The sequence below is a fragment of the Accipiter gentilis genome, chromosome 9, assembly GCF_929443795.1.
Source record: "Accipiter gentilis chromosome 9, bAccGen1.1, whole genome shotgun sequence".
In the NCBI taxonomy this organism is placed as follows: Eukaryota; Metazoa; Chordata; class Aves; order Accipitriformes; family Accipitridae; genus Astur; species Astur gentilis.
In genome coordinates, this window is record NC_064888.1 from 8634983 (window position 1) to 8655258 (window position 20276).

A 20276-nucleotide genomic window follows, 5' to 3' on the forward strand; every position below is an offset into this window, starting at 1 on the left:
GGTAAATTTAGTCAGCTGTAATGATGTAAATGTCGTTTTATGTTGCCTTAGCATACTTAACATTAGCAATTGCACCGGTAGCAACTTCATTTTTTTTTTTTTATACTCTCAAAAGGTGTTTTCCTGCTTAGCAGATCTTCACTGAGATTGTCTTTAAGTGACAGCCTTGGAACTAGAGCTGCTGGGTTAGTATTCCACCTGTGGCTGGTGCCACTTGAGAATTTTTACAAAATCCCTCTGTGGTAATGAATAGGTGGTGCTGCGCTGGGTATTAATATTCTTTGTTACTAAGTTGCAGTCTATTAATAAAGCTTCGTCCAAACAGGCAAACTTGCCTGTCCTCCAGACAGTCTTGTGATTTGTATTTTAACAGTGTCTGTATTGGATATTATTAAGGATTGCCTGCTTTGACAGTTGCACTACATACCGCACAGCTATCACAGCACCAGCAGTTTAATAGTAGCATGAAGTATGTTGCGCTCTGTAATAGGCATAATGCGTTTGTTTGCCCTTCCTGAAATAACTAGTAGCGTTTGGACTCTTACTTGAGAGAAATGGTAGAACAAGCCCCTGAAACCGTATGAGAGGGGTACGAGTTTTGTGGTGGCAGTAGTAGTATGTCTTTGGGATGTTCAGTACTTGTTGGAGGTAATCTAAAATGCGCTTTAGAAGTTAAATCGAAAATCATACAAGTACAGAATTAAGTTTGGAAAAAGTATTTTCTTTCTTGACTACTTGGCAAAGTCTGAGTTGCGGATATTTCCTTGTGTCAGCTATTACTGATAGGTCAAGTTTTATTTTTTAGAGGTGGTGAGGCCTCTGAAGAACCGAGTCTGTGAAAGACTCCCCGCTCACTTGGCAAGCTGGCCTGTTGCTGTTTGGTGGCAGAGAATGGGCACGCTTCTGCACCAGAGGGGTAAAGGCAGTGCAGACTGCGGCCCCAAACACGCAATAAGGATGCATTTTAGTCTCTGCTGCTGCATGACCTGTCTCGGTACGGGTGAAAGCGGCTGAGGCGTTATTCCCCCCCACCCTGGGGGAGGTGGGGTGGAGAAGAAGGAATTGGAAAGGAATTGGGTCAAAATGGTGTCACTGAGATGTTTGATTTTTTTTCTCTGGAGATGAGGAGGTGCAGCCCTGCCGCAGCCTGGCTGGGGCAGGGGAGGTGTTTTGGGGGAGCAGAGGGGGCCAGCGAGCCCCATGCTATGCTGGCAGTAGAAGGCGGCCTTTCTCTGGCTAGCCCTGAAAGCGAGCGGATCTTGTGAGGGTCTGTGCGCGGGGGTGGCGGAGACGAGAGGAGCAACTGGGTGGTCAGGAATAGATGGAGGCTGCTCAGGGCACTGCTGCCTCCCCACAGCCTTGCTGCCATATAAGGCTGCTCAGCCGCCTCGGACTCGCCAGCCTGGAACTCCACGTAAAAGGGGAAATAAATACAATAAAGCACCTCTGCTAGTGTCCCTTCAAAACAAAATGCGGTTTTGCAGTTACGTGGTTTGAGCGTAGGCCGGGTAGTGTACAAAAAGCATGTCCAGGTACCCTGGTTCCTGCCCTGCTCGTGTGCGTGTCGTGCCACAAACTGTTGTAGAAGAAATCCAGTTGCTGGAGACAAGTCCGTGGTGGGTAGAGAGCCTTGCAGTTCAACTTTAATTTTTAACTGTACTGAAGTATTTTATGATTTCAGAGCTCAGTATTTTATAGCATTCCAGTACACCTTGAAGCTTACATCATTTGGAATAATTCAAGATGAGAACAGAGAACTAGTCATGCATTGATTTCCCATTATTCTCATACTTTCTTGGCAAACTACACGCTTTGTATTTTTTCCATGAAGTAAAAAATGTACAGCTGTTTGTTTAAAGGGGTTGGAGGAAATAAATGCCTCTATCGCAACCTCCCTTGTGATTTATTTTTTTTCCTTTTTTTTCTTCTATCCATGCTTGTGTATGTGAACTAAACTCAAGGAATGCATTACAGGCGTTACTGCTAAATTTCTGTTTGGAAACTTTTCTCATTAGGTAGTGCACCATGCGCTCTTCTCTCCCTGGACTGTTTAGGTGAATTGATATTTTCATGTAAACGGCTAGTTGGTTAGTGCCATCAACTTGTGTTCAACAGTGGGAAAACACGTTTTATGTGGGGTTTGGGGTGTTTGGTTTGTTTGTTTGTTTTTGTTTTGTCGTTTTTGGGTTTTTTTGTCATCAGGGAGAAAATAGGTTGTATGCTGAAAATAGGAAAACCGTGCTTGGGGCCGTTTTGCCGTCAGTTGATGGGCTGTAAATACTTGCTGATGACGGCGACGTACGCTGTTAGGGCCAGGCTTTCCGCTGACCGGCCCCTGCCAGGCTTTCCCTCTGTCTGGCGGCGCAGAGGGGAGGGGAGGGGAGGGGAGCGGAGCGGAGCAGCCCGGGACTCCCGGCTCGTCCCCCGCCGTGCGGCTTGGGTCGCTCCCCGCACCGCCCTCTGCTCCGGCTGCGTCTGGACCAAAATCAGGCACTGAGCTCATGCCTGACCCGCCCTTCCTTTTTCTTCTTCTTTTTTTTTTCTTTTTTTTTTTTTTTTTCGGGTGAACGTGGATGGAATCGTAGCCCTCGTTTGCTGACTTCAGAAGGCCCACGCGAGGGGCAGGGACGGGGAAGGGCTTTCAAAGGACAGACCCGGCATCGTGGCGGCTTTTCGGGGGAAGGAAGGACTTAGGCCACAACCTCGGTTTCGGGTTTCGCAGGCTGCCGCGCTCCAACCGGCCAGCGGCAGCCTCTCGACCCCCGCCTGCCCCGGCCCCGCTCCGAGCCCGCCGCCACACGTGGCCCGCGGCTCCGCCCCCGCGGGACGTGGCCGCCTCCCCCGCCCCCGCGGGCCGCGCCGCCCCTTCCCGCCGGCGCCCTCCCCTCGCTCGGCTCCCGGCGGCTCGGCTCGGCGCGGCTCGGCTCGGCGCGGCCCGGCTCCTCCCCGCTCCGGCAGAGCGCCGCCATGGCCGGCCCCGCGCACCGCGCGCCCGCCCTTATGTAAGCGGCGGCGGCGGCGCGCCATGACCCAGCAGCGGGGACGCGCCGGGGCCTCCGCGGCGGGCCCAGCTGCCTGCTAGCCCGCGCCGGCCCCACAAAGGGCGGGCGGCGAGCCCTCCTCCTCCTCCTCCTCCGCCGCCGCCGGCCCCGCCCCCGGCGCGGTCGCTCGACCCGGAAGCGGCGCGGCGAGAACCATTTTCCTAAGTGAGTTCAAAGGCGGAGGCGGGCGCGGAGGTTCCCCCTGGCCGGGCCGCGGGACGCCGAGCGAGGTGCATATCGACGGGCGGGGGATCGGCAAGGGGGGGGCGGCAGGGGCGAGGGAAGGAGGGGAGAAACCGCCGCCGCGACGTGTGGGGGCGGCTTATCTCCGCGGGACAGCCCCCCTTCCCCCACGGACATTTTAAGTTTCCGAGGGGCGCCGGCGCGCCTTTGTTTGCCCTCCGAGGCCGCGGGGGCGGAGCGGGGCTCGCCCCCGGCCCCGCGGGGGGTGGGGGTGGGTGGGGGTGTCGTGGCCCCCGGCCCGGCGGTGCGCGGGGCGGCGCACGTGACGGGCGGGCTTCCGCGGGCGCGGCGCCGCACGCGGCCGGCGGCGGCGACGGCGACGGCTTTGTGCGCGGCCCGGCGGCGGGGGAGCGCGGGGCGTGCACCGCCGAGACGGGCCGGAGGGAGACACCGTGAGTACCGGGCGCCTCCCTGACCCGGGGGATAATCGATCGGGAAATCGGGGTTTAGATTTGGTTGGTTGGGTTTTTTTGTTGTTTTTATTTTAGTTTTTTTTTTCTTTGGTGGAGGTGAGGTTGAATTTCGGTCGTTACCGCCGTCTGCGGAACTGGAAAGGCCCGTTGCCCAGGCGTTAGCCGTGAGGAGCGCCGCCGTTACAAAGCAGCTGCCATAATCTCCGCAGGGCGCTGCCATGCGGCACCCCCGCCGCCTCCGACGGGGAGGGGGCCCGGCGGGCCGCGCGCTCTCTCCGCGTCCCGCCGGTTACTTCCTTCTGCCTGCGGGCTCCGAGACCCCCCTCCGGGGGACGGCTGGGAGAGTTCCGCCCGCAGTAATACCTTGGCTGGAAACTGGCTCTTGCGTCGGGAATGCAGACGAAGTAGTCTGCAAATGAGAAAACTCGATGCTCGTTTTTTTTTTTTTTTTAATTTTTTTTATTTTTTTTTTTACGTCAAATCTGCCTTTTTTGTTTTCCGCTCTTTACCGCTCGCTAATTCTGCCGTTGAGTGCAAACCATGGCAACAAACAGGCGTTGGAAGAGAGCTACAGCTATTTTGAATGCTGAAGTGTCATAATGAAAAGGTGCCAGCGTTTGCCCTATTGCAGACTGAACAGCGAGGCTAAGGAGCAATAGGTGGAAAAGTTTGCCGAATAGCACGTATAAATGAAGTTTACACGAGCTTTTTCAATTTCTGTGGCTTAAGGAGGAAGACCTGTGAAGTGTTACACGGTTTAGTTCCTTGAATAAATTTTTAGCTTTTTAAAAGCCTGTTCTCTTCACGGTCTGAATTCCTCTAGAGAGGCTTAAAAGGCAAAAGGGACACACACGCACGCACACACACGCACACATGACCAAGCGCAGTACCTGTGCCTAGAAAAATGTGCTTTTGTGGCGTGGGGAGCAGGCTTCAGGCGCGGGGTGCCCGGCCACGCAGGCTGCGAGCTCCAGCCAGGCGGATGAGGTGGTGGTGGTACGTGCGGGATGAGCCGGGCGGCAGCTGCGAGCTCAGCTGTAACCCGAGCGTTTGCTGCAATGAGCCTGCTGGGTGTCAGAGCCTGGCAGCGCCGAGGCTGCAGCAGCCGGCCGGCAGCAGCTCGCAGCCGGGGGGTGGCGGCTCCCGGAGGCCAGCGGTGGTGGCCAGCGCCAGGGAACTGCCTGCTCACACGGTGGGGGCGGCTCGACCGCCCCTCCAGCTGCTGAATGGCGTTAGGCAGAGATAAAAAGGCGCTACGGGCTTGCTCGGTACTGCTTCCTGGGGAAAGCGGGGCCTGCGGTTGCCATGGGGGTTTGGAAACGATAAATAAATAGATGAGTTGTGTTACTGGGCGTGCGAAAATGCAGTCCGTGAGTAATCCCCTGTATCCGCGAGTATTTGGTGAAGGCCGTCGAATAGTTTTGAGATTGTCTGCTGTGAAGTGATGGTGCTTAATGTTTTCTAAAAAGTTGTTTGGATTTCTGGAAGGTCCAAACCCAGCGTCTCCTCTCGGTCTCAGAACTGTGCCAGATACCTCCCATAGGCAGGTTATTTCTTGCATGAACTGGGGTAAAATCACGGGGAGATGGGGCGGGTGGGACACACAGAGTAAGAAATAGGTTTTATTCAGTATCGGGCAACTTGGTAGCGAAGCAACCGAGGCGTGTCTGTGTGGTTTTCATAGAGCTCCCTTTGGCCAAGCGGGGAAATTTGGTGGGGAAAGAAGTGGAATTTTGTTTGTTTGTTTTAACTAGCCGCTTAGAAGAGTGCTGAAGTCAGATGTCACTTAAAATTGAGTGCTTGAGTCCTTTGCTTTAATTGTGGTCTTTGGGGAACTGGGTTAACATAGATGGTAAAAGGAAGCGTTACGCAAGTTTGAAAGGGAGATTTTTGTTTGAAAAGGTTCAGTTTTTCCTGGTTTCAGCCAGTATGCTTGATTCTCCCTACAGTTGTCCTCCACTTTGGGAATGGAAAGAGTGTCTTCCTCTGAAAGTCTGCAAGGAGCTCGTTGGACCTTCTTACATCTATTTTCGTGTCGTTACATGCCTTGCATGCTTGCCTCTAGTAGCTGACTCTTGCCTGCTGTGCTCTTAGTCTGTTTTTCTTTGTGCATATGCGATGCGTGGTGTGAAGTTTGGTCATGTCTTCCATCTTAAGATTTTTTTTCAAATCCCTAACCCAATCTTGGCTTGGCTGTCTCCTTGGTGGCCTGCCTATCTCCTGGAGCTGATGGGAGTCTGGACTTTGCCTTCTCAGGAAGGCCTGCTTTTATTGAAGGGTGGGGTTTTGTTGTTCTTTGATAGTGGGAACGTTTTCTAATAGTGTCTGAAAAATCTCAAGTTGTGTGCAGCTGAGTGGCTATCCTCGTATAAGGAGGTGTGTGACATGGTGTAGTTTTGCTTTATTTATTTACATTTTTTTCCTCTGTGCTTGTGGGATAGCCTGCATCCTCCACATGTGTATTTTGGGGGTGTTGGCCTGTCTGGAGGCTTAGATCTATGAAAGCAAGTGAGAAGGCATTACGTTTCTCTTCTCAGAATAATCACGCTCGCAGATCTATATTTGGAACTAGTGCTTTTAATACCAGCAGTAAGATAAACTGGTGGCTCACACATACCTTAATCTGCTGTGTTGTCTGAATCCTGAATGATGACTGCAAGCTGCATTCCACACGGTTTCATTTTAGCTAATGATGTGGTATGTCCTGTTGTTTGTAGTCAGAAACGCATTTCTTGACCGGAATAATAGCACAGAAAGTTAGAAAGGAGCCAGCAATGGAAAATGTAGAACAGTGTACGTGAAGGTGCAGGGGCAAATTAAGAACTGAAAGACTACAGCGTTGACTTTTTTAAAGAAAAGTTTGTCTGCTCGTGAGTTTATACACTCAACGCTTTGCAATTTCATGATGTGAACTCCACCCTCTCTTAACTCGAACCATTAGCAATACAAGATCCATTATAGGCAAGTGATGTAAGAGCAAAGGCCCTTTCTTAACTATTAGAGGTTAAATAATTATTTACTATTCAGACTCTGTAGTTAGCATATTATCATATTTTCCTGCCCCTTCAGCCCTTTCATCTTGTTACCCTGTTGTTGGGATGGCTGACTGGCTGATAGGGGTTTGGTTTTTTGGGTTTGTTTTTTTTTTTTCTTTGCTTGCAGGAGAAAGAGTTAACAGCTATAGTGAAACCTTAAATAAAATGGAAACAAGAATGGGGTACATTAAATCTGAGCATTTGTAGAGTTGGATACATTTATTAGAAAGTATAATGTATCCCCAATGAAGTATTCTCTCATTTGTTTAGTAAGTGTCAAAGCTGAAGCTCCAGAGAGACTTGGGTTATATTTAGCCTAATCGCAAGGCAACACCTTTGTAAAGTAGGTAATGAAATCTGATAAAACCTTGAGTGCATCTCTTAGGAGGTGCCTGCAGACTGGCTGAGGGCAGGTCACTGACTCTGCTGCTGCCCTGCTTCGGTGTCTTTTGTCAAGATATGGGATTGCTTTGTGCCTCAGTTTCCCTGCCTGAAAATAGGTGGCAGTGATCCTGCCCTCCTCTTGTAAGTATTTGGGGTCTGTTGCTGCAGGGTGTTGCACGTGAGCCAGTGATGTCCTGTTGGAATAGCAGCATCTTACAGGTGTTGGTGTAGCATTTGCACAACGCTTCATGTGGTTTGACCTGCCCTTGTTTCTCCTCTTTGTCTATTCTTCCTGCACTTTAAATTTAGAATCAGTCTCAACGGGCTTTATTCTTTTCCTGTTTTCCCTCATTACTATTTTTTTGGTCTTGTAGAATAACTTTCCTCTGGTTTTTTTCTGTTCCTCCATGTATTTTTTCCTTTATATCCTGCATGTTCTTTCTGCCAGTCGTTCCCTTTGTTCACCCATGCCTTCCTTTTGCTGTTCCTGTCAGTCTTCAGGGCGGCATTTTCTCTCCCCTCCATCCGCTGGGATTTCCTTTTCACCTGACTCATCCCCTCTCGGTACATCCCCCGCTCAGTCATGCTCTCCTTGCGCTTCTGTTCCAGGAAACGCAGCCAGCAGGGAAGGGGACTGACCTCCTGCTCGTCCCCTTTGGGGGAGACCCACTGAAGTCACGGCTCCCTCCTCACTTGCCTACCGCATCCCGCTGCGCCTGGACGAGGCAGGGCGTTTTGGGCAAAGACTGTAGAGGGGCGTGGAGGACCCCGTTATTCCCCGCTCCCCTTTCTTTCTCTGTGCTGGGCTTTCGCAGCGGGGGTCGGGGGGGTTTCCTGCTTCCCCAGCACATGGGGGGGAAGCAGGAAACCTCCCGGCCCCTGCAAAAGCCCCGGGACCAGGCACTGCCTTCTCCCAAGCCGTTGCGCCGGAGCAGCCGGTTGCTGCAGGGAGGAGCAGCTGCGGGGGCGGCAGGCAGAAGAGTCAGAACAGTTGCAGAGCCAGGCAGGGAAATGAGATGGTTGACTCGGAGGCAAGGTGAATGATTTCAGAACAGGACGGGAGGGGGGGGGAGCATTTTCACGTCTGCAGTCTGTTTCCACTTCAGCGTCCTTAGTGTAATTACCACTGCGCTAGCTAGTCCTGCAGGCAGAAGGAGAGGACCTACGTGCTAAGCTGTATGTTTAAGATATAATCGTGCTCCTGTACTTTGAGCTTCTGTGGTAAACACTCTTGCTCAAGCACAATAAGGGAAAGGAAGAACGTATGGTGCAGTTCCCTTTTCTAGCTGGTTTTCCACCAGCGGCACGAAGGAAAAAATTAGAAAACACAAAATCCTTCTTTCCCGTATAATCAGTAATTGTTATTCTGTTTTAACTTGTTTTGATGGAAGAATTGCGTCAGTGTTTATACAGTCCTGGGGGTTTGATATGCTGAGCTTTTTTTAATTGGTTAATTGTCTTTTCTTTTTTTTCCAATAGACATTCAAGCCCTTGGTTGGAAAAAGTGTATACAATTCAATTACTGCAGTTGAATTCCTTGTGGACAAACAGCTGGATTTTATAACTGAAGATAGTGCCTTTCAGCCCTATCAGGTAAGGAATTTGGTTAGCGTATAAGTACTGTCCATTTAGCTTAGTTAAAATCCATGTGTTTATTATTTTTAAGTGCATTTTACAGTCAAGTTCTGTGTTACAGGAACAATTTCCTGTTGATAATTGGCAGACATTGTTCCTCATTTTGTGAAAGATTATATTGGATACTGTATCTGATTCTAGTGAATCTGATCATGTCAAGGAGTACTATGTGACTAATGTTATTGAACCACCTTTAAGTAAAATACCCGACCCCTTTAAAGGTTAATCCATACCATTAATTGTAGAGCAGATAAAAGATAGTATCTATCCTTCTGAAGCTGGGCTTTCATTTCTAGGTCTTTGCGCTATTACAGTGATATCGGACTTGCTGGTTTTTTTGAGAATGAATAGCAGAAAATGTTAAATTTTTAAACAGAAAATATACTTTCTCTTGCTGCTGTTTATAACTAAAATTTCCAGTATTATTGATTTTAATGCTGCCTTCATTAATTAGAAACGCATTAATATATTAATGTCTGTTTATTTAATGAACAAGAGAAATGATGTTCCTCCCCCCTTCAGAAGAAGGTCTAAAAATCTCTTCTATGACCAATAGAAAAACATTTGATACTTCAACTTGCGCTGAACTGATTGCAATTACAATAGCCATAAATTCTTTCTTACGGCTGGGATGGTACACTGCAGTGATACAGAAATAGTACTCTGAGACTTGGAATAACAGATGGCCCTGAATAAACGCTATGTAATTTTGTCCTGACACCCCTTCTTTCCTCCTGCTTCACCAAGATGGTTTTTTTTTCCCCAATACCAAATATAGAGCTACAGAAGGAGAAGCGACCAAGAGAGAATCCCGAGGAAGGGAGAGGGAGGTTCAGTTCGAGGAAGGGCTGGTGCTTTTCTGTGTCTGTGGTAGAGAAGCTAAACGAGTTCAACGCTTCTCGTCAGGGTGAGGTTACGTGTCATGACTTGAGCTGCTCAAACAGCTTGGCTCTGCTGCAAAGGACAGTTCCCACTATCAGACCCCATGCTAGTGCCTTCAGCCTTCTAAATCAGCACAGCCTTGTTTTGCAAAAACTGGGGTGGGGGTGGAAGCCTGTGATGTTAGTGAGCTGAGCTGGATTAGCCCAGGGTGCACCAAGTGCTGTGGCTTCCTCTAGGGAGGGGGTCAGGATGACGCAAAGTGGAGTGGAATATCCTCCTTTGGCAGCAGTGACCTCTTAAATCAGCTGAGCCGTGAAGTGTAAATTCACCCTCGGAGTCCAGCCGCAATCATCCAGATTCATTTTACAAAGCAAATACTTGGGCTAGCATCTGTCCTTTGCCTGAAGTCTGTCAAGATCATGTCTCTGATGATGTTCATTCCAGTAACAGTAATCAATCTCCTTTTGGCAGTGGATCATTTCTTACCAGATGAGCAGAGCAAAACAAATTGAATATATGAGAAGGACAGCCTTTTGTAAAACAATCCTATTGCCAGGCCTGGCTGGCAGTTAATGTAACGATGCTGCATGCATTTCAGGTCCTCCACTTCACACAGTATTTTACTGATACAGTATTGGACACAGAAACACCTTGATTTGCGAAGGTGCATACAAATTGAAGGTGTCATTTTTGCAAATGTGTCATATGAACAGCTGGCTTTATAATATCTTGGTAGATAATACTGTAATCAACAGCATTAGCAACTTCAGTTTTAAAAGAGGTGTTGACCAAAAACTGGTACAAAGCAGTTCCGGATATAAGCTTGGTCTCCCTAACTCTTGGCCTCAATTTTTGACATGTAGAGGGCACCTGTGTGAGAGGCCAGGTTGTTTCCCCCTCTCATGGAGCAAACAGCTGCCTATTAGAGCCTGGGATCGAGGCTACTGATCTGTATCAATCATAAGTAGTTTGGTCACAAGAGATACCTAAATTGTTTGTCTGTTTTAACATTACAAGGTGGTTGCTGACGGAGATTAATCTTAAGTACTAAGGCATCCAGAATTTGCATCTTAACTGGAAATTGCTCAGATATGGAATGTAGAAACATAAAATAACATTGAGCTCACTGGTGAATACTACAAAGATTTCTATATTTGAATGATTATAAGAAGTTTTAGAAATCACTTTTGTAAGCACGTCTCTCTGCAGGGCTAGCAGTGTCTCATTGCTAAGTTTTACAAGTTAATTGTACAGATAAGAGCTTTACTGAATGATAACGTCTTTAAGAGAATAGAAAACTTTTTAAAGTATGCTAACTGAATTATGTACCAGCATTGTGTTGGACAGAAATATTAACTTGATCATTATGAGACTGTTTTCTCCTGAAAGATACCTGAAGCAGGAGCATCGTCTCTATTCTTTTGTCTTGTTATTTTTTTGTTAATGCTGGAAATTGCATTCCTAGCCTTCAGTCACTTAATGTAAGGTAGTTTTTACTTGCCCCTTTTTTCTGGAAGGCCTTCCTTTTCTTTGCCATGAAAACAGGCCCTAGATAAATCTTTGGTAAACTTTCTGTGAAAATCTGCTATTCTAAAAAGAAGAAAAAATGGCCTTTTTGCTCCCTTATTTGGTCTGGAATACTGTTAACCTGCTTTTGAGCAGAATACATAACCGAGGAACCATTCTTTGCAGAGATGAATTAACTTTGAGTCTTTCTAAATATGTTTAGTTTTTGGTTTCAGCTCTCATGGCTGCACTTTTTCAATATGAAGTCCTTAGAGACCATGGTGATCTAAATGCTTTTCTATTGCGTTTTGCTGTTAGTGCCTAAAATTCCAGTACCTTTCTGCCAAAACAAACAAAGTTTGAATTTGTGTGGGAAGACTCCATTTCACTTCAGATACAATTCTTAACTACTGAGTAATTTTTCCCATCATTGCATATACTTGTAATACTAGTAATGGGCAGCAGATGAGGATTTGGTATGAATTCTGCTCAGATCAGTTCTGATCAAAAGATGCAGTGCTGTTTAACATAAATATTGGGCTAAAGGGCTTCATGAATAAGGAAGGTAGTGCTGTCCGGGCTGTCCAGTTTACAGGTGACAACTGCTCAAGGCAAAGAAAACAGCGCATTTGGCATCCTTTTAGTCTTGGCAGGAAAAACAAAGTTTGAGCAGGCAAAGAACTTAAATTACTGTCGTTACCAGAAGCGGTTCTTCCAGAACAAGAGTAAAGAGACTTTGGCAAGACTCGCTGGGGAATCGTGAACGATGGATTCCCATGCCACGTCTGCTCTTTGCATAAACAAACATGTTTCGGTTGTTAAGAGATTCAACAACCTTCGTAAGAGCTAGATGAATATCGTTATTAGAAGTAGGGTATGCAGCTGCGCTATACTAGCCTTTTTCCATTTTTTTTTTTGTATCTTCAGAAGGTTTTCTACAGCAAGTATTACACTTGTCAGTGAATTTGTTCTTTACAGCTAAATGCATTATGTGACTTTTCCTTTCCCTTATGTGTGTACTGGTTTGAATCCTGCCCTTCTCCAGAAAAAATCCTTGGATTCTATAGGTGTAGTGCCTTTAACACCAACCTACAACTTGTTTCTGGTGGCTTTTATCTCTGTTGCTTCATAGAGGGTACAGACGGTATTATTCTCTACGTGAAACTTGTGTGTGACCGAGAGTGACTCATTCATTAATCTGGGATGGTCAGACCATTTAGTCATGTAGTTCTTTTATGGTGGTGACAAGGGGATCTTGAGGAGAAAGCAGATACAAATGTTTGCTGTGGTACTTCGCTTAGCAATGAAATGGAAATTCTGTTCCTTTGCAGGAAGTGATAGACATAAAATTTACAATAAGCATTTTCTATGTCAAACTAGTATCTGTACTAGTAGGAAATGTAGTCTTGAAATGTGATGTGTAAGTCAGGTCTTTAATATCTTTCTGCTTTGCATTCACAATATATCATGTATCTTTTGTGATTAAGTAAAAATTGACATAGTGGGTTTTACAGTTGCCTTTGCTATAGATTGAAAATGAACACACTTTCAAACATTTTCGTTATTAAAATATTTTAAGCAAAACTATAGTAAGCCTACACAAATGCAAGTGTGACCTAAATCAGGTAATAAGAACTGAAATGGTTTCCTGTAATAATAAGTTACTCGTACTATTCTGTGACAGCTATGTGTTTGTTATGATACACTTAGTAAGTTAAGCAGCAGCAAAGCTGATCATGCCTTCATTTGTTTAAGCATTGTAGTTTACTTGAAGGACTATAGATGGGGATGTGAAGCATTAAAGCTCAGCATATGGTATGTGTGACCTCATCAGTGTGGTGTTTTTGTCTGGGTGGTGTTTGGCAGTACCCATCACGGGTGCTATTGGGCTGAAGTGTGTGATTCTGCTGTTACTGGCCGGAGCAGCTGGAGTCAACTGCATTATACTTTGGACAAGCAAATAAAGAATAACAAAAAGTGTTTTATATCGTGTTTTTCTGTAATAAAATACACTGTGGAAAGACCTGGCAAGACTGCTGTGCCTAAGCAGTCAGTGCATTTCAGCTCTGTGTCTGGGTTGGGTGGAGTAGGGTGCATGATAGATTATATATTTCCAAATTTATAGACTGTATATACACGCACATTTCATATGTGTTAATGTATTTCCAAAGGCTTTGTGAGCACACAGCACTGGGACAAATGTGCACAGCTGAGACAGGGCAAAGAATTCAAATGAGGTTCCTTCACAATCATTAAACTTCCTGCAAAGAGGGTATTTCACCACTCAAGGAAGAGGAAGTGGAAGGGTGTGCACGTAGTCTCTTCAAAAATTCCTCCTGTGTATTGGGTTAAAGAAAACAAACACCAAAACAAACAATAAACCACCAAACAAACAAAAAAAACAACCTGCTGAGAATGAATCAAGAACACACTTCAGTTCTGTATGGTGGAATCTCTCTTCAAGCTGCCCTACTTTATGCACATTCTCCTTCAGAACAATTTTTTTATTTATTTATTTTTAAGACAAGCCTGGTTGTCTTAGTGTTTCAAAATGGTGATGTCTGCCTGTCTACCTCTGTGCTGAAGGTTGCAGATGTAAAGATAGGGCCCTGAGAAATCCCCTATGGGAGGTGTTACAGTGATAGGCGTGTGTACTTTGCTCTTCTGAGGGCTGACAGGTCAAATGTCTTAACACACCTTAAAGGTTGCTGAAGTTATAATAATAAACTTTCCCACTAATCATGAAATAGGTACCTCCGATTCAGGATCTAATACTATCCTAATCTTACTTGATCTATTAGAAATTCAAGTTTTATATGCCATCTAGTAAGGCTTGAGAAAAGGGGGTTGTGCAACTCTGATACTCTCCTTGTCTGTTTATTATGGGCAGACATTGGGTATTTCGGGCCTGGATGCTTTGGGGTTTTGTGACTTGTTTGCTCATAAGAGCGCGCCAGTCATGTAGCAGGGCTTGTGTAGTAATGATATGTGCACATAAAAAATTCTTCAAACATCTTGAAACAGGGATAAAATAATATTTTTCTGTCTGTGTTTTAAGCACCCCATAATCGTATGTGCACTCGTCTTTCAGACTTCTCTTACTTTAAACTTCAGGCTTAAAAATAGCTACTGCAGCTGAAAGTTGCATTTCCCATAAACTTGTACCTCCACTGACCAGGCAGGCAGGAGCTTTTGGGTAGGTCCCACCCTTTGAGGTTGTCAGAAGCAGCTTGGGAACCCCCGGTGCCAGCCAGCTGGTATCTGTGACCATCATGTGCTCCCCTCGGCTTTCGTTTCCTCCACGAGTGACAGGCGCACACAACTTTCTGCATCTTTAACTCTTCTCAGCGTTGTGTTTAAGAGCTGTCTCTGTTCTTTCCCATGTCTCTGGTGTCTGGACCACCCATAAGCAGTCCAGCTGGCTTCTCTGGCAGTGTTGTAAAGAGCGATGGTCTAAACAGCTTGTTACTGACACATCTATGTTTAAGTGTGCGGTTCCAGCGTGAGGGGAAGCAAAAGGCTGTGTCCAGCTAGAAGGGGGTCAGATGACTCATACCAGTCCTCGCTCCCAGTTACACGTGTGGGACAGAATAGTTTCACTGGAGCACTTGCAAAGAGCGAGGAATGGGGGAGGATGGTTTGGCACTCTCCATTTGTAGAGTTAGAGGGAGATGTACATCATCTCTCCTAAGAATGTATTTGTGCCTCCCTTTGAAAAAGAGCTGTTTCCCTGAGGACTTCATCTGTCTTTATTCTCAAAAATAAAGGTGGACTAAAATTGTACCTTTCTGGTTTAGCCTGATTTTTTTTAAGAAATAAGGGCTTCAGTCACTTTTTTTGGTCTCTCTCAGTGAGGTTTGATGCAGGAGTGGAGTTCTTTTAGATCTGATAAGCCTTAGGGAAATCAGCAGCATGGAGAGGAAGCCATCGGTCAGTAGGCGGGTGGTGTAGCTGCCACAAATAGTGTGGCTCCTCCAGGTAGTAGGAAGGAGTTCAGGTGTAACTGCTGAAGGCTGTGGGAAGGTACACGAGGAGGAATGGAAAAGAGTTGCGAGGTCCCTGGGATAAGCTGAGGTTGCTACAGTGGGGGTAGGTCTCAAATCCATAGGAAAACAGATTTCCTTCCATTGTTGTAGAGAAACTTGTTTTACGCTTCCTACAATTTTTTCAAAAATCATGCTTGGTTAAATGGTTTGACTTCATTAATCGTACTCCAGGAGGTAGCGTTGAAATAAATACTTCAAAAGTTAGGAACTCAAAACAGAACAGATGGAACAAAACTTTTCTTCTTTGAAGGTGAAGATCAAATCCTTTCACTGAAGTATCTTAGTACTTCTCAAAAGCAGTGTCAGGATTACTGAATTTACAAATCCATCCAGTGTTTCTGGGTAAAGAACTTCCTGTGTTTGATCACAAATGATTACTTTTTTCACCAGTAAAAGCCCATGGGAAGTACCGCTCAGTAGTACAAGAAGGGCGCCTTACCATCGGTTCTGTGTCCTTAAAATTTCCAATCATCACATTTGATTTATAAAAATGAAAGTTTAAAGTATTTTACTTATCTGATGTTCTGGACCAATGCTATTTTCATAATCCAGACACAAAGTCAGCTCCTAGAGAAGTCTGTTTCACTTTCTAACCAGATGGTGCTCTGCCAGCCAGTATGTTCTTGCTTTTCCAAATAGTTGCTGTATTTTGGGATTGGGAATCCATAGTGCTTTGGGGAACTCTGAAGCGTGAATGATGGTAAAGTCCTGCAGCCATTGCATGGGAGTGCTCCCCCAGGGAGGAGAAAGAGTAGGCCTTCCTGCATTTCAGGTAGGGGGGAAACTTGAGTTTCATTGCAATGTGTGTTCTTAAGCTTTAGGTTGATGTGATAAACACAGTAGCTCATTTGATTAAGTGCTCATGGTTTTGTTTGCTTACGTTCCTTCCTCTGGTATAACATTGCTTTGTTCAGGGCTGCTACTCTATAACTTTTTCTTAGAAAGTGTATTTTTGAAATTACACCTAATAGAAGTACTAATTTGTAGTCTAGGGTTAGTGCTTCATGAGAACTCTTCCACAGCATTCGGCAAGCTGCAGTTGGTAGAGATTGAGAGCTATAGCAGTTCCAGGTGTGTATATGGAATGCCTTTTCTAGGCCAGACATCTGGGGAGAAACTCAAGTAATTTTATACAAACTTGAATTTTACTTTAAAATTAAAACCAAGTATGAATCTTAGTATTTTCTTAGACATAGGAGTAACTTTACTAATAAAACAAAAAGGGCAGTATTTGTTTTGGTGCAGAGGGCTTGACGTACAGTGCATTTCCTGATCAAAGTTCGTTTCTTTTTAACAATATACTACATAATTAAATGTAGTTCAAAAAAAAATTTTTTAATACCACTGTTTGTAAATACTGATCCCCCCTGCAATCTAGCAGACATTTCCTGTCTTCTGAATGGAATTAAAATTAACTATTCCTGTTTTTTTCCCTGCATCCCCGCCTTCTTGTGTGAGTCTGCCAGCATTACTGGGCGTAGTATTTTAGCATGCTTTTGCTGAGCAAGTGGGTTTGAAGCACAGTTTCTGTGCATCTCACAAATTATTCTGTATTTTATGACTTTAGTAGTGAATTTTAAGCATACAGTTTAGAAATTATATTTCAACCGTAGAGGCTGGATTTTTAGGCAATGTGAACGTTTTCTTCTCTTTTGCCATCTTCTTTCCACCACTCAGTGCCACTTTGGTATACAGTAGATAAAATCAGGTTAAAGCAGATTTCAGGATGCGTAAGATTTGACTATCAAGTATGGTCCTTGACAGGCGCATAACCCCATCTCCGCCCCCCCCCCCCCCCCCCCCCAGTAGTGTAGTTCAGTCTTGAATTATGTTTTTAAGAGGGTTTTTTTAGTTCTGTGTACTAGTAGATTTATTGATGGAAAAATATTGTGAAATAGACGAGCACTTATCAATTTTAAACACTGAATGACTTTCCCAAGTTTACCCCAAGGAGCTTATTGCAGCAACAGCTGAAATGTCACTGTTTTCTGATTAGCAATTTAATCTTTTCTCTTTGCAAGACCATTATTCGTCTGTTCTATAAAAGGCACAGCCACTGCTTTCTCTAGAGTTGCAGAGAGCTCTAGTGTTAATCCAAATATGATATACATCCCAGATCTCTGTTTTTTATAGGGAAAATTCCTAAAATGGCTCCAGCAGGTCGGAACGGAGCTGTTATCAGAAAAAAAAAAGCACATGATGATGGCTGCATTGCTTCTGATGGAGCAATTGCTTCTCTTGGAGCAGAGGCAGCATTTCCACATTTGCACAGTGATGGGCTCCCTGTTGAATGCCCAGCCAGACAGTTGGAGAGTCTCTGCACCATATCCCTGAGACCAGAGAAATTTGTTCTTCTGGATGAAATTCTGAAGAAAATGTGTTAATTGTTTTTCCAACCCAGATGCATTGCCTCTGTGCAGTGCTGCCTTAAATCTTATTATAAATTAACCTTGAAAAGTTCTGTGCAAGTACAGTGGTACTTGTTTAAAACATGAGAGAAATGTGTTTTATTCTGAACTACTTTCATATTACCAGCATGTTGGCCAACACTGTTATGTACTACTGTTCTAAGAAACATGTTTTCAAACAAACCCTGGAAAACCACTTGAAAATAAAATGTTAATGTGATAGTGATTAGGTGGACCAAACTCCACTGAAGCTGGCTTTCAAGAACATTTTGAAGATAATCTTGCGTGTTCTTTCCTCTTGACAAAAAAAATGGTTACAATCTTATTGTTGGGAAGGATTTGTATTCTGCCTATAATCCTCATGAATTACAGGCGGGAAAGGAGCTGGACAGTTGTATGTTCCTAGAGCTCCTATTTGGTAAATAAGATTGAGGATATTTGCAGAAGAGACTGGGTGGCTCTGTGACTGCTGGTAATCTAAGCTGGTGGTAGTTCAAATTACAGAGCAGAGAGTCACTCACAAGAGTGAGCTAACTCTGATGCACGTTTCTAGGAGGTGGTGTTGATTTTAGGAGCTGTCATCAGTCTGCCACGTATTGGATAGTATTTTATTTACAGTTTTCTTCCTCAGATTTGAATTGAGACACCTTTGCTCTTTAATACAGTAAGCTCTTAGTTACCAATAGTCTTGTCAAAGAATATGGTGTTGCTGAGTAATGCAACTGATAAGAGATTTGGTGGAAGTAACTACCATGAGATAAGAGATAACTATCCAGTTTGTCATTAGCTGTGGTGACAGTATACAGCTTTCCAACTCTGCCAGTTCAAGCTGCTGCCGCAAGTAACTTCTGTCCCTGATGCAAGGAAGATGTGTCTCCTGCAAAATGCTCAGTTTCTGAGCAAGAACTGATCTGTTGGCTTGATTTCTGGGGGCTTTGGACTGCTTTTCTGGCAGCCCACTAGTCCAGACAACTGATGATCACAGAAAGTACTTTCTTTTTTGCTTAAAGACCATACAGCTTGTCTTTCAGCTTGGGGAGTTAGATCCCTTCTGAAAGCCGTTCACAATACACAGGGTGTCTGTGTCTCAGTGTAAATTTTAATATCAATGTACAAAAGATTTTTCTCCGATCTACTCAGCTGCTCTCCGTGTTAGCATCAGCTTCACTCTGCTAATTGCTTGCTTCAGGGAAGTGTCTGCACTTTGAGGTTTCTTTTCCCATAGTGGCATTGAGTTGCTTGGTAAGTGACTCAAAGGCTTGTTCCAGTATCTCCGCATGACTTGGGAGTTACTGGCTGAGTTGGGTAGGACCAGTATTCCCTCCCTGTTTCTCTTAGGAGTAGATAAACCAAAATGCATAATTAGGACAAAGTTGCATATTGCTAAGATGGTGGTGATAAATGTATGGAGCCTGCAGTGAGGAAGGGGAAGGAAATGTGATTCAGTGGAAAATGAAAGAAAAAATGAATGTATGTCTGTGTCATCGAAATAAGGGAGCAGATGGACAAGGAACAGTGCTATTCACCTTTCATTCATTTGTACGTGGAGGACGTAAGTAGTACAAACAGTTACCACAGTGCTCTAAGTGGAAGGTGACAGCCCACCAGCTTTGTGGGTAGGAGCCACTTGTTTGGGGAAGTCTTTAGATCAGATGCTGACAGATAAGTCTGGCACTCCAGGAGATTCTGCTTTTCTGACCCAGATTGTCCCAGCTGCTCAAAAAGAGTGTGACATAACCCGTGAGCATAAGGGTCATCTATTTTTTTTAAACCTGTATTTTCAAATGCAAAACTATTGCAGAAGTCACTAGAGCAGTTTTTAGGTTGTTTTGTGACTATCTGCCTGGCCCAGGTTTGGTGTTGCATATCCATTGGTGGCTGCTTGCTTCCCTGCTGCATGCATGCCCATTTCACCTGAGACACGGGTAGTAGGCTTACAGGAAGGCAAATATCTCTGTTTATTTTTGTGTTTGTGAGTTTAAATGAGGGAGAATAGTAAACTACAAGTCAGATTTTTTCCTGTATATTTGTGTTGCTAACGTCAATCTATTTTCCATAAGATAATATTTTGTATTTTTAATAGAATTTTTCTGGTATTCTTATGGATGCAAGTTATTCTTCCAGAACTGAACTAATCAGTGCAATGATGCTTCTTCAAGCCTGAAATCATGACTTGGAGAAGCTTATGCAGCCCAGCTCCCCTAATTCTCAAACCTGATAATTAAAATGTTAAAATCGGTGTCAACTTTTTAATTATTGAACAGCTGAAATGAGGAAGGAAGTAGGAGTATGTGGGGAGAAGTATTAGGCATAGGGAAGAGGGGAGAGCAAAAGAAAAATTGTTGATAGCTTTTCCTGAGAGATACTAAGTTTACTGAGAGTTGGAAAACTACTAAATTTTTAGTCCTCATCTTTTTTTCCTTGTCGTTTTAACTTTCTACTTACAGAAACATAGCTGTTGCTGTTATACACTGAAAATAACTCCTAATCTTAAATGTTTGTGGTCTGAAATATCTGTAAACGTTTGTCCTTGTCGGAACAATGCATTCAGAGCCCCTTGTTGGGAAGGGATTAGTTATCCCTGTTCTCTCACCCGCTCTCTGCACGTAGGGAGAGCGTCCCTGCCCATCCCTGCCTTTCCCCATGCGGCGTGCCTCCGTGCACGCGTGAGCAGGGCTGACCT

The 20276-nt window shown here is 45.0% G+C and overlaps 1 protein-coding gene across 5 annotated transcripts in view; it reads left to right on the forward strand.

The window, feature by feature from the left end:
• Positions 1-20276, forward strand: part of JMJD1C (jumonji domain containing 1C) — a 171741-nt gene that overhangs the window by 105197 nt on the left and 46268 nt on the right. For 3 of the 5 annotated variants that reach the window (XR_007507226.1, XM_049809886.1, XM_049809887.1), the window contains exon 3: positions 8596-8709. Coding sequence is in view for 2 of the 5 variants with exons in the window: in XM_049809886.1 (XP_049665843.1) it covers positions 8596-8709 (114 nt within the window). In the remaining 3 variants the exon portion in view is untranslated. Of the gene's footprint in view, positions 1-3188; positions 3272-3653; positions 3677-8595; positions 8710-20276 lie in introns of those variants that run through there. The other 2 variants (XM_049809889.1, XM_049809890.1) reach the window with 2 other exon arrangements.